At 35.2% G+C, this 15,018-nt stretch overlaps 1 protein-coding gene across 1 annotated transcript in view; it reads left to right on the plus strand.

Annotated features, from left to right (window-relative positions):
• Positions 1 to 11,441, plus strand: part of Cylc1 (cylicin 1) — a 105,329-nt gene extending 93,888 nt beyond the window's left edge. The window contains exons 5-6 of the mRNA XM_071606072.1: positions 8,022 to 8,180; positions 11,316 to 11,441. Coding sequence (XP_071462173.1) covers positions 8,022 to 8,180; positions 11,316 to 11,441 — 285 coding nt within the window. The remainder of the gene's footprint in view (positions 1 to 8,021; positions 8,181 to 11,315) is intronic.
• The last annotated feature ends 3,577 nt before the right edge of the window (positions 11,442 to 15,018 follow it).

Consider the following 15,018-nt stretch of genomic DNA (forward strand, 5'->3'; position numbering starts at 1 on the left):
AGAGGGAGGCTGAAATAAATGAACCCAGAGTCAGTAGAGAAAGTTGTTGAATTAAAAACAATGGTAACTGGGGTCACTAGTGCAGGAACTATTTATAAGTAATGCAGATCCGCAAATAGAGGCAGGGAACTGGCAACTCATAAAGTAGGTGCCCACTTACCCAGCAGTCATATATTATGAGCCCCAGCATGTGCCCTGACCAGTGTGACTGATATAACTGCAGAGAAAATTGTGCCTAGAGGCTCTGAATACCAAGGAAAGAGAGTTCCCTTTGTTGTTGGTGCCCCATAAGAGCTAATAGGAAGATATCAATAATGGACAAATAGGAGTGTCTGCTGTCAAGGGCTGATTTTGGATAACTCACCCAAATGTCCAGCAAGAAAACATCCCCTCAGCAATAAGGGGTATGTATCCAATCTCAAATACAAATTAACAGAAATCCAAATGTCTAAATCCCAACTACTGGAACTTCCAACTTAGAACTTTGCACCACCCCCACTACAGGAATACAAAATTTCTAATCATTCACCAGTCTATCCCATCCTATATCTGGAGACAAGAAACTGAGAGTTACTACGAGTGTGGGCTCCTAGCAACAATGGCTGGCAACTAAATAAGGAACAAAGACATTGAAATTAACGGCACTCAATTGTCGATGGAAGGGTTAAAGAGCCCAATTTTGAAAAATAATAATAATTTTGCCAATAGCTTCAACCACTTCAGCAGAAACAAGCCCTTTATTTCTCATTAATATTTTAATCATTTTTCTTTATTTCCACATTCCCATTATTTTCCTCTTCTTTTAAATTTAAATTTTCCTATTTTTTTCAATTTTAATTTAATCATATTTATTATTTTTCCAGTTCCCTTCTGTGAGACAGTGGGGGAGACATGAAGGTATGTATGTTCTCACTTCATGGATTGTTAAAATAATTTTATTTTCAGTTTAGTTGCTTTCTTCATCACCTGTTTATATTTAGGATTGATTTGACTTAGGTGGGATATAATTATAAGTGGTTTGAGTTATTTTGGTTACATTTGTGTATTTAAACCTTGTTTTATATCCCTGTAATTGCCCCTTCTTTTCTCTCTTCTCCTACTAATGACCAAATTTCCGTTCCTTATTCCTCCCTCTTTTTTTTTTTTTACTTTATATTTTACTCCAAATTCTTCATAGCTGTCATTTGCTACCTAGTCCCAGTCTCTCCTCTGTTCACTTTTTACATATTTCAAATTTTCTTTTGTCTTCATACCCTATTTTCTCTTCACTTGAGAAACTGTAATCCCACTATCTCATGCAATGTATAGTTTTATAGGAGAATAGGGGTAGGGACAAAGGGAGTGGGAACAGGGACTAAAATGGAGTAAATTACATTCCATGCATATATAATTTTGTCAAAATGAACATAAATACTGTATATAAATAAAATGCTCTAATAAAAAACATAAACATGTAAACAAAAAACAGAATAGAGAACCCAGGAAAAAATTCCACATATTTATGATCAACCTATTTTTGACAAATATGTTAAAAACACACAATAGAGAAAGGAACATCTCTATAATAAATTGTGTTGGTAAAAATTCATAACAACATGCACTATTTTGATATTTATATATAATATTTTACTTCAAATGAACAAAAAATTAATCTTTATGTATACATGTAGTATTTTTAATAGTTTTGATTGTTTAATTTAGTAGTTTTGATTGTTTAATTTGTTTGTTCTTTTTATCTGTACATGACAGTAGAATGTATTTTGATGTATATATATGCATGGAGTATAACTTATTCTAATTAGGATTACTTTCTTGTGGTTGTATATAAATATCAAGATACTGGCTTGACATACACAGTTTGCATAAATGTTCTTGCAGAATTAATAGAAATCAAGCTCTAATTATTAATAGGATCAAAAAAGAAAATAATAGTTACAAATATTCACATAGTTTTATATAACTGGGCCTAAGGCAAACAAACAACTTGATAGTTTCAAACTGAAAAAAAGTTTAATAATAAAATATTTTTTAAATATTTATTTTTTAGTTGTATTTGGACACGATACCTTTATTTATTTACTTTTATGTGGTGCTTAGAATTGAACCCAGGGCCTTGCATGTGCTAAACAAGTGCTCTACTGCTGAGCCACAACCCAACCCCAAAATAAATTTTAACTAACAAGTTTTTTAATGATTTTGCTTGAAATAAATTTCAGGCAATATTCATAAGGGAATATTAATTTTATCTAGGCTTTGGGAACTATATATATTGTATATAATATATATAATATATGTTAAATATATATTATATTGTATATATAATTTAGAGTAATTACGTGTGTTTTAGGTGATTTTGTATGTATCTATATTACATAATTTATATGCAGTTACAAAGAAAATGTATGTTATTTAGATATTAAGTTGCTATTGATTCTAATGTTATTCCCATCTTGGATTTGAGTAGTCTTTTGTATTTTTTTAACTACAGTTATTCTGTTATCACTGCCTGCCATATTAAAGATTCCTTAAGCAATGTGTTTCTTGTACATGTTAGAGAAATAAGTGGTGTAAGATATTGCCAGCATGTTCATGAAAATGTGGAAATGCTACATGATTTATATTAACAAAAATTAAACAATATTTTACATATTGTTGTCTTCACTACTTTTTCCCATCAATTTTTCTTAAACATGTTTTTCATTGATATATTCCTAAAATTTTTAATAACATAGTGTCAATACACCTTTGCATGTACATAAATTATTTCAAGATTCTGTAAATACTCTTATTCATTAACTTTTATTACTGATTTTATCATGTTTATTTAGTTGGATTTGATATTTTATTTTTTCTTAATGTATAGATTTTTTAAAAAATCAGTACATTTTATAATGTTACACAAGCTTTGTAAATATTGATGATAATAAAATAATTCCAATTAATAAAAAAACATTCATGCCACATGCAAAATAATGAAATTAGAACCTCATATCAAATGCAAAAATCAACTCAAATGTATTAGTTAAACATAACACTGAAAACGTTGAAACTTCTCGAAGAAAACGTAAGTGGAAACACCATTGCATTTGTCTGGGCAATGAATGCTTAGATAAGCCCCCAAAAGCACAGACAACAGAAATAAAATCAAACAATCAAAAATATATCATACTAAAATGCTTCTGCATGGCAAAGAAATAATCATCATAGTGAAGAGACAACCTTTGTAATGTGAGACTATGTTTGCAAACCATACATGATTAGAAGTTAATATCAAATGTATGTAAGAAAACTGACTCAACAGTTAGAAAACTAATAGCTCCATTTAAAACTGGGTGAAGTAACTGAATAGACATTACTTGAAATAGTATTATTATTATGTATCATTAATAATTTATATATGTTATATATATGTTATATTTTATATATATAAATATATATATGTACATATTCAACATCATTAATCATTAGAGAAATGCAACTCTACACCAAAATGAGACATCATCCAACATATGTTAGAATAGTTATTTTCAAAAATATAAAGGGTAACAAGTGATGATGAGAACACGAAGAAAGGGAACTCTTGTACATTGTGAGAGCATAAGTTGGTTTAGCCATTGTGGAAAACTGTATGGAGGTTTCCCAAAAAATTTACAAATAGAACTACCATATGATTCAGCAATCCCAATCCCACTGACTGTGTGTGTGTGTGTGTGTATCCATCCGTAGGTTATGACATCAGTATATCAAATATGTATCTGTATTATGATATCCATTGCAGCATTACTCACAATAGCCAATATATGCAATCAAAATAAGCATCCCTCAAAGAATGAATGGATAAGGAAAGTGTGGTAGGTATATACAGTGTAAGATTATTTAACATTTAAAAAGAAGAAAACCCTTTTAATTTCCAACAATATAGATGAAGCTAGAGGCCCTTATGCAAAGAGAAATAAGGCAGGCATAGAAAGACATATATAGTATCATCTCACTTATATGTGGAACCAACAGAGTTCAACTCATAGAAGCAAACAGACAAAAAAAGTGATTACCAGAGGGTAGGGATGAGCAATCTCTCCATTTCTGAGCTAATTACTCAGTCCTTCAGAGCTTTTTTATCACCAAATTTTCAATCATTTTGATATATTTGACCATCCACTCAAATCATGAGACATAACTCATGAATCAGTATATAATTATATATCTGACCATGTCTCCTTCCAAGCAAAGTGAACAAACAGGTGCACAGCTAAAAGTTTTGCCTACTGGGAGGATTTTTCTTCCCCACTTTCCTGTAAAGAAATGTCGTGAAAAGGGCTATAGTGATGAAGTTTTCAATGTCCTGGTGGTATCTGCAAACCATACAGAATATATGTAAACTAGGCTCATGTTTTCTTTTCCTCTATCAACAGAATATAGAAAATTCCCCATTAGGCCAAACGTGTAGGCTGGGAGAAAGAACTGTATCAGAATCTAGGACTTTGGACATTCTGGGCTAATTTGTCATGTAACCTACTTGTATCTCAGGGTCTCCTCAAACCCAAAGTGATATATATAATTTCCATTTGATGATGGAGTGTACTATGCATGTCTGACATTATAGTTTAGTGGATAGATAATACCTAATCTCTTCAGTTCCTTCAGAAATGTAGTATTATTTTTGGTTTACTATTTCCTATGATAGAGACTTTTCTAGTGGCTTTCGTTTGGCCTTTCCTACCATAATAATCCTCACTTCATAAGTCAAGGTGCCAATGAGAGAATTATGCTAGCTGCTGAGTATATCTATTCCAATTATGCACTCCAGAACTGGGGAAATAATCACAGGATAGTTCAGAAACCCAACTGTGAGACAGCCTTTTGCTAAAATTCCATTGATCACCTGAACTGCATAAACACTTTCTTCAATATGGTGAGCCAGAGAGACGTTTGGGCTACTTGAAATTAATGTCAGCTCAGAGTCAGGGTCCAGTAATCCCCTAAGTTTTAGTTATCTAATTTTACCAGTGAAAATTCGCCTTGGTATAAGGTCATAATTGTCTGGGGAGGGCTGGGGACAAAATTAAAAGAGTAAATTTTGGCATATCTTGGTTTTCTCAATGGGATGTGATATGCTCTTGATTCAAGAGATTTTTGTCTCTGCAAATTGGCTAAAGTTGAGAATTTGATTAAGGAACTATGATGCACTGTTTGTAGGATTTGGGTTAGATTTTTGCTGCATCATCCTAGAGCAATTCTGTTGAGAGCCACAGCCGAAGGGGCCCCAGCAAACTTCCAGCTGCCAGCAAACTTCCAGCTGCGGACTCACAGCGGCCCCAGCAACATCTAGCTGATTGGCTCCTCTGCTGTGATGCTCATTGGAGATGCTCATTGAGCTGTTTCCCCACCCTTTCAGACTGCCATCTGATGATTGGCTCACAGCGGCCCCAGCAACATCTAACTGATTGGCTCCTCTGCGGTGATGCTCATTGGGCTGTTTCCCTGCCCTTTCAGACCACGGAGCTGCTCATTGGGGGACTTTTTTGGCTCCGCCCACACGACCCAGCCAATAGGCCTCAAGAGCAGGAGGATGGGGGAGGTGGTGAGGCTTGTGGTTGAGGGAGAGGCTTGTGGGAAGCCGGTGGTGGCAGTTGGGGCTCTGAGGGTTTTTCCTGAGGAGCTGTTTTGTTTGGCGTGTGTGGTTCTAAAAATAAAGTTAGTTTCTTTTGACAAGTGGCTCCTGATTGTGCCCAGCCAGACTGCGGCACAATTCTACTTACAGAGATCAAGTAAGAATTCAGCATATTTCCCATCAATTTTATTTTTAGGGGCACCATGGTCAACTATCTAATGACAAACATCTTTTAAGTCAAACTATTCTATTTCCAGCTTCAATTCCACTCTCCATCACATTAATCTTACACACATTTACTTTGATGATCAAGTGCCACCATATGGCTGTGCCACCCCAGGACCCACTTACTCACATTACACTTTGGTTTTGCAACTCAGTAGCAACAGTTCACATTTGGTATATGATATGTAAAGAAGGATTCTTCAAGAATGTTGGAGCTTCCCTAACAATTTATTTCATAGTTGTGGAGAAATGTGTGTCATCTAGACACCCCATTGTGGGCAAGCAGTTCATAATTCATAATTCATTCTAATATTCCAATCTATCTAGGCCTCTGAATCATTTTCTTCTCTACAATGCATCTAAGCAGGTCTGTTATTCCAATTTAATTTGTTGTAAGCCAATGTTTTCTAGTTATACAAAACATTGAGTTTTATTGTATATTTAAACATGTATATAGCACATATTGATCATTTTTCCTCCTTAATCTCCCTTTCCCTATCGTCTGCCTTCCTTATGATCTGCAATTTACCTTTTAGTCCATGTTTTAGCCAATAAATCACTAGTGTGTTTTTTTCTCCCAAGCAGCAACATTAAATCCAGAATCTCTGCTTAATGGTTCTATGTCCATAAAGTCAGGCCTGATCCAATATTTTTGTCTTTTTCCCACTTTCCCACATTTTAGTATCAATTCCTATGCATATTTACCAGATTTATGTCTGTATAAATTGAAAAAGTCATGTAATTTTTGAAGTGTGAAATGGCTCCTCATAAGTCATACTTTTTTTCCTCACTCGTTGGAATCTGCTGGTACTTAAGTCTAGGCATAGTTCTATAAACAAAGAAGGATGGTGGGATTAGTTACTAAGAGTGAGAAGTGTTTTTCAGTGTAATCACCTCAAGGAAATTCATTACAGTTTCCTCAGGCAAACAGTGTTAACCTTGTGAGGCAGGGGTTGAAGAGCTATTTCAACTAGCACAGAACTATCACAATTTGTGGGTTCAGTGCCCCTGACTTCATAAGGATCTACCACATTCCAATTATCAGGATCTAATCTGTCCTCAAATAATGCACTCATTTTAACAGTATATACCCTTACAAAACTGTAAATTCAATTTTCTTTGGTACTCAGACACCCATAGGATGAGCTTCTAAGTTCAGTTCTCCTCAAATTTAGCTCTGTAGCTAAAGAAATACAGCTCTCTTTAAGAACAGATGTAGACATTTTCCATTCATTTATGCAGTGTTTGAGCTGGGAATTTGAATCCCTGAGCTTATCCTTTTCTTTTCCCAGTTTGCCTAGTAGAATAAGGATAAACCAATGAATCTCATTATAGTGATTGAGTTTGAGAAAAAAATGTTTGAAAGTATCATATACACAGTCACTCAGAATGTTGCATCTCCTGAGCATTTCATTAGGTATATCTAATAAAGATATCTGTCATATTACTACTGCTATATCATGATCTGGATTATGAGGGTTCCCTTTACTACTGGAAATAGAGACCTTAATATCAGATTAGTGAACTAATTCCAAAAACTACAGAAGCAATTCAGAAAACTTATCCTTAAGCCTGTTCTAAAACCACACTTGACACCAAATTTATATTAGTCATGGTTTCACAGAAAAGCCATGCCATACCAAGAGGATACCTGGAAACCCAAAGAAGAGCTGATGTTGTAGCTTGAGTCCAAAGGCAATCTGCTGGCAGAAATCCCTTTACTTCATGGGAAAACAGTTGTTTATCTCTTATGGCTTTGGATAATAACCACCCCCTTTATGGAATATAATGTGTTTTGCTAAAATCTAGTGATTCAATTGTTAACCTTATCTAAAAATACCTTCGTAATCATGCCTAGAATAGTTTTTATCCACATATCCAACTGCTGTGGCTATTGAATTTTGACACATAAAATAAATTATCATACCATCCAATTATCTATGCCTTTGGACAGAAGAAACAGTAGATTTCTCTCTAGTTAAGACCCCTGAAGATATAGTGGATTTTCACAGAAATCACCAGCGTTGCAGCCACCCATGCAGAAATCAGAGCCTCTGGGCTTGAGTCTCCAGACTCCAGACTCAAAGCCCCGCAGTTCTAGCTCAGGCATGGCTCACAAGCGGCTTATTAGAAACACCTACCAGCACCTCTGCAGAACTCCAGACTGTGCTCTCTTCCCACGCAGGTCACTCGGCTGCTACCTATCCACAGCACAAGACCATCACGTGCTCCCCCCACAACACCAGACACTGCGTCTCTGGAAGCAGACCAACACCATTTTGGAAAACCTTCCTCATCATTTGGTGGTGGTAGTGGCTATCAGATTGGATCACCATTTGAGCTGGTACCTGATTTCCAATTCCTCCTCCCTCCCTAGCAGCATTAACTCAGCACAGTGGTCACCCAACACAAGAACAACTCTCAGTTGAACAGGAGTGCAGTGCAAACAGGGCACCACCCACCTGGTATGAGCCTGGGGGTGAGAGGTCCCACAGTTGGAGCCTGATAAGTAAGAGAGGGGAGGGGACTAAAGTCTGGGGCATAAAAGATCAGGATTTGGGAAATCCCCAGGCAAGAGAGGGAGAAGATAGGGGGGGGGGGCTCATATTGAATGAGTGGTCACAAAAAAAGCCCCCTGAGGCACTATTTCCCTGCTGGGCCTGGTTAGCTGAACTCCCTGCTTCCAGATAATCCACACCAGGTCCAGCCTTCTCACCCTGGTTACCTTCACCATCCTGAGGGCAGAGTCACCAGCTTAAAACTGACAACTCTACCTACTAGATGATAAGAGAAGCATGAAAAGCATTCTTTTCTATTCTTTTTTTCCTCTTCTTTCTCTCCTACACATCTATTCTCTGGCCCTCACATCCCCAACATATGTAAAACTAAGAACTTTGCATGAAATAGGACTTTGAGGACTGAGTCACCCGAACAATATAATATAGAGGAACTACAAACTTTTTTTTTACTTTTTTTTTCTTTTTTGTCTCTCTTTTTTTCTTTCTTTCCCTTTTTTATCTTTCTTCTTCCTTCACCCTCCAAATTATACTATTTTAAAATTCTGCATTTTTCTAAATACACACTTGTGTTTGTTTTATGTACTCTACTGTCTTCCCCTGTAATTGTCTACCCCAAATTACCTCCTATCCATTCTCCTGCTACTAACACTCTTCACTAGATTTCTCCTTCACATTTCCTAAGATATATTAACTCTATACCATTACATATTTTCCCTTCAACATATCATCCTACTCCTGACGCCCAGTTCATTGTCCACCACCAGAAACTACAAATGTTTTTATGAAACTACTGATTATATTTTAAACAATAATTGAATCCAACATTTCTGGACATTGAGACTAAACTGCAAATGTCCTAATAACAATAGTTTGTTCGTAGGCAATGTATTGTTGATATTGGGATCTGTGAACATTGTCCTTCCCCACAAAGGAGAGATCTTGGAACTCTATAAGAGCACTTCAAATCTATAGGGTAAAAAAATAACACACCAGATGCACAGAGCTGGAAAGGAAGACACATGAGCAACATAAAATGACAAGGAAGAAAGCACCACAAACAAATCCAGACACCGAATCATTAGAAGCATTGGCAGCTACAGCAGAAAAAAAAAAAAAAAAAACAGAGAAAGATTTCAGGATATACATAGTAAAATGTTTTGGGATCTCAAAGAAGACATAAGAGAACAAATACAAGCAGTGAAAGATCACTTCAACAATGAGCTCATAATCAAATCTATGAAGCAAAAGATCACCTCAACAAGGAGATAGAGGTTCTAAAACAAACAAACAAACAAAATACAGAAATCCTTGAAATGACAGAAATAATAAACCAAATTAAAAACTCAAATGAAAGCATCACCAACAAAGTAGACCACTTAGAAGATAGGACATCAGACAATGAATATCAAATAAATCATATGAAAAAAAAAAAAAACTTAGACCACACAGTGAAAATAATAAGAACTCCTGAGCAGAACATTCATATACAGGATAGCATAAAAAGACCAAATTTAAGAGTTAGTGAGATAGAGCAAGGCATAGAGGGCCAAATCAAAGGAATGAACAAACTATTCAATGAAATAATATCAGAAAACTTTCCAAACATAAATAATTAATTGGAAATTTAAATCCAAGAAGCCTACAGGACACCGAATGTACAAAATCACAACAGATCCACATCAAGACACATTATAATAAAAATGCTCAACATACAGAATAATGAGAGAATCTTAAAAGCCACAAGAGAAACGAATCATATTACATATAAGAGAAAACCAATTAGGTTAACAGCAGATTTTTCAACACAGACCCTGAAAAGTAGAAGATCCTGGAACAACATATTTCAAATGCTGAAAGATAATGGGTGCCAACCAAGAATTTTGTATCCAGCAAAATTAAGCTTTATATTTGAAGATGTAATAAAAACCTTCCAAGATAAACAAAAGTTAAAAGAATTTATAGCTAGAAAACTGTCACTACAAAACATCCTTGGCAAAATATTTCCTGAAGAGACAATGAAAAAAAAAATCAATGAAAATCAGCAGAGGGAGGTAGTACACTAAAGGAAAATCTAATCAAAGAGGAAAACCAATACAAGTTAAATAACAAGAATAAACACGTATGGCTGGAAATACAAACCATGTCTCAAAAGTAACCCTAAATGTTAATGGCTTAAATTCACCAATCAAAAGACATAGGCTAGTAGATTGGATTAAAAAAAGACCCAACAATATGCTGCCTCCAGGAGACTTATCTTATAGGAAAAGACATACACAGACTAAAGGTGAAAGGTTGGGAAAAATCATACCACTCACATGGACCTTGGAAGCAAGCAGGGGTTTCCATACTCATATCAAACAAAGTAGACTTCAAGCCAAGGTTAATCAAAAGGGATAAAGATGAACATTACATACTGCTCAAGGGAACCATACACCAACAATGCATAACAATCATAAATATATATGCCCCAAACAATGGTGAAGCTATGTTCATCAAACAAACTCTTCTCAAGTTCAAGAGTCAAATTGACCACAACACAATAATCTTGGGTGACTTTAACACACCTCGCTCAGCACTGGATATATCTTCCAAACAAAAGTTGAATAAAGAAATTATAGAACTCAATAATACAATCAATAACTTAGACTTAATTGACATATATAGAATATTTCAACCTGCATCAAGTAGAAACACTTTCTTCTCAGCAGCACATGGATCCTCAAAAATAAACCATATACTATGCCACAAAGCAACTCTTAGCAAATACAAAAAAGTAGGGATACTACCATGCATTTCATCAGATCATAATGGAATGAAATTAGAAATCAACAACAAAATAAAAATTTCTCCATCACCTGGAGACTAAACAATATGCTACCGAATGAACAATTGCCGCAGTCTGGCTGGGCACAAATCACAAGCCACTTGAAGATTCAAGCAGGAACGGACTTTACTTTTAGAACCCACACCGCACACAGCCCACGCGAACTCTTCAGGAACTCCCGGAGAGCTTCACCGGAATGGGGAACTTTTCGAACACTCAACCGGAACTCAACCCTCCAATTCCATCCACAAGAACTCTCTAGGAACTCCGCGAGATCTCAAAAATAGCGGGCACCAGAGGCAGTATGAACTGCTCCTTCTGGCAAAATGTCAGGCACCATCTTGACCCGGCTGTGGCTCTCAACAAACAATGGGTCACAGAAATCAATAAGGAGGAGATTAAAATTAGCCAATCGCAAAAAAAAAAAAAAAAAAAAAAAATGCCGAATGTTTTCTCCAATAGTAGGAGGCTGACTCATAGTGGGTAGGGAGGGGGAACATGGGAGGAATACATGAATTCTAGATAGGGAAGAGGGGAGAGAGGGAAAGTGAGGAGGCAGGGAAGTAGCAAGGATGGTGCAATGTGATGGATATCATTATCCAAAGTACATGTATGGGTGTCAACATACTTTATATACAATCAGAGATTGAAAAATTGTGGTATATATGTGTAATAAGAATTGTAATGCAAAAAGCAAAAAATAAAACAAAAGTACATGCATTAAAAAAAAACCTGCAGTGGAAAACAGGCATGTTGGGAGTATTTTAAATGACTATTTCCCCATGAATATATTGTAAAATGGTTATATTTCCCCACCCTGCCCCCAAATACAACATCATTTTACTTTGATGTTCACCATGAGAGCTTGATCAGGCTCCTGGTAGTAAAACTGAACAAAGTCCTTAAGGTTACTTTCAAAGTCCTTAAGTTACTTTCAAGTCTTTTTAAATAAGTTACTATCTTAATTGTATAAATCTGTGGGGCATAGTGTAAAAAAAATGACACTTATACAGTGTGTTGTAATCAAATCAGGATAGTTAACATTACCATCTCCTTAAATATTTTTATTTTAAAATATTTCTAACTCATAACAATTGCACGTACTGATGGACTACAGCAATACATATATACAATATATACTGATCAAATCCGGGTGACTAATATTTCTGTCTCCTTAACATCACTTTGTGTTTGGAGCCTTTGGATTAGGGTGTATTCTTCATGTTCTCCACTAGGGGTCATTACAGCTCTAAATTTTTTATAGGACTGGTTTCAGTGTAATCTTACTATTTTCATACACAAACTGCTACTTACTTTGTAGAGTTTTAAGCTATAAAATGTTTCTTGGGAATCACAGAAAATTATAATAATTTAACATGTATACTAAACAATCAACACATAAGTGCAGAAAGGAAATTCACTTTATTTTCAAAACTGCACACACTTGTTCTGAGATTCCCCCAATATGAATAGAGTACACAAATTGTTTGTATCCTATTAAAACTTCAAAAATGTTTAGAGTGGTTACTAAAATCTCAGACTCTTGTCACTTCACTTAAGTAACTACTTTACACACTCATATTCCATACTGAAATATTAAACATGTTTTATTAACGAAAACATCATAGTATATAGATCAAATCTCTTCTATTGTATAATAAATTTTATTAATATTTTTAAATTTTTTTTAATTTTGCTGGGATGTTTTCCCAATTCCTAAATATTGACCCTAACATGAGTTTTTTATTTGCTTGTTTGTTTGAAGCTTTAACTTTATATTCTGATAATGAAATCTGCCCACCCCACATAAAGAAACACTACATATTCATAGAGCTACTATGAACAAAATAAGAGAAATTTTCTGTGTTACTATTCAAATATTGTAATCATCTTCAAATTTATATTATCTGCAACCCTCTTTAATAGTCTTATTAAAGTTTGCTTGGGATATTCCTCTTCTCTCCTGCTGTGTATCATCACAAGATCTCTCCTCCCCTATTAGTCTCAATATATATCCTATAAACTACAAAATAGTTTCACCTACCATATCCATGTATTTTACACTTCTCCTAAAATGTATTTCATAGACTTCAAGTACATAAATTATATTGTATTTTCCTCTAATTTGGTTTTTGAGATGTCTCTCTGGAGAGTGTCTATAAACTCTACACTGTCCTGATGGGTCTCCAGGTGAAGTTATTGTGGATGTTTACAGTATGTCCTTCATGAGATAGTTATCATATGGGTTGACAGCTGATTGCCTAAGTATCTGGCCTGTGGCCAAGTATTCCTCTCACAGGAGACTTATTTACAGTGACAGATGCATTTCAGACTCTTGTATGGACTGTATCCAGTTTATTCCCAATAAGATAGCTAACATCTTAGAGAGTGCTGACTGGGAAGAGAGTTAAGTTTTGGTGTCTTTGAGGAGAGATACAGTGGCGGCATCATGATAAAACACATGAAAGAGTAGAAGTATTGTATTACTTATAGATTCCAAAAAGAGGAGAGCAACATATTTCACAGAACAAGTGGGAAGGGGGAAACTATCTAGCTTACAAATGTTCAAGCAGCAGGTGGTAAGAAAGAACAAGAACTGCCAGCCAAAACCATTACTGGAGTCTAGGGTGTTAACTAAGCAGGATTCCCTCATGGTGTTCTAATTGGTGTATTTAAAGCAAGCATTCATGAGTTCCATGGAATTATTCTGTGACTGAGAGGTGGTCACTGCAGCATATCTGCACATTGCATGTGGGGTGTGTGGGTTAATGGTGTGAGTCAAGTAAGTTCCATCTAGCTGTATCACAGGGAGGTAGTCACCAGGAAGGCAGATAACTGGATCAATCACACTATGAGACTTGGAAGAAATGAAGAACTAGAAACTTTCAAGAGTGACTAAGCCCTGCTTCTGGTATAAGACCATCAAATTTATATTCAAAATACACGCCAAAACAACCAAAATTATAAAAAATTCCTTTAAAATGTCAAAATAATTACTAAATAACACTTCTTGGGTGTCTAGTATGTCAAATGTAGCATGCTCAAATGGATCTCTTAATTTCTAATCACCTAAAACAAAACGAATTACTGTCTTCCTCCAGTGATTCCTATCTCAGTTAATGGTATCACTGGGACTACTCACTCAATTCACTTATTATAACTAGCTAGGCAATAATTCTTTATATGTGTATGTGTGTCCTTCATTCTGTAATAGTATACTATTACATTAAATGGGAAATATGTGTAATGCATAACTGAAATTCCATAAAATAAAGGGATTTGAATAATTATAATTATCATTCTGAAACATTTTGAATGTAAGCAAATTATTTCTGTATCTGACCTTCTGGTCTACATCTCACCACAACAGGCATTAAGATAAGTTGTGACACTAATGATACTTTATCACCTCTTCTACCATATGTTCAGCAAAGAATTGATAGCTTTAAAGACTGGACAAGAACATATAGAATAAAGAGTAGAAATTTATGAAATAAAGAGTGACAGAAAAACAAGATGAATTCAGTTGAATGAATCTAGGAAGCATATTTGAATTATCAGTACATTAGTCTTAGCTTATTTTAATAAATAGCTTGTACCTCTATGGTACAAGACTACTATGCTCTTTGGGGTTCTAAGGATGTCCGGTTAAGATTTCTACTTTTATCTTAGTCTTCTAAGTTCTAAATACTTATGTCTGGGCAGTTACATTGCTCCGTGTCATGGGGTAGTCAACTGAATATGTCAGTACTGAATTTGAAACCTGGGACCTGGACCCAGAGTAGGGGTCCAGTGCAAAGTATAATAACAGCACTGAGAAAAAAATTATAATGGCATTG

This window comes from Marmota flaviventris, chromosome X (assembly GCF_047511675.1).
Source record: "Marmota flaviventris isolate mMarFla1 chromosome X, mMarFla1.hap1, whole genome shotgun sequence".
Lineage (NCBI taxonomy): Eukaryota > Metazoa > Chordata > Mammalia > Rodentia > Sciuridae > Marmota > Marmota flaviventris.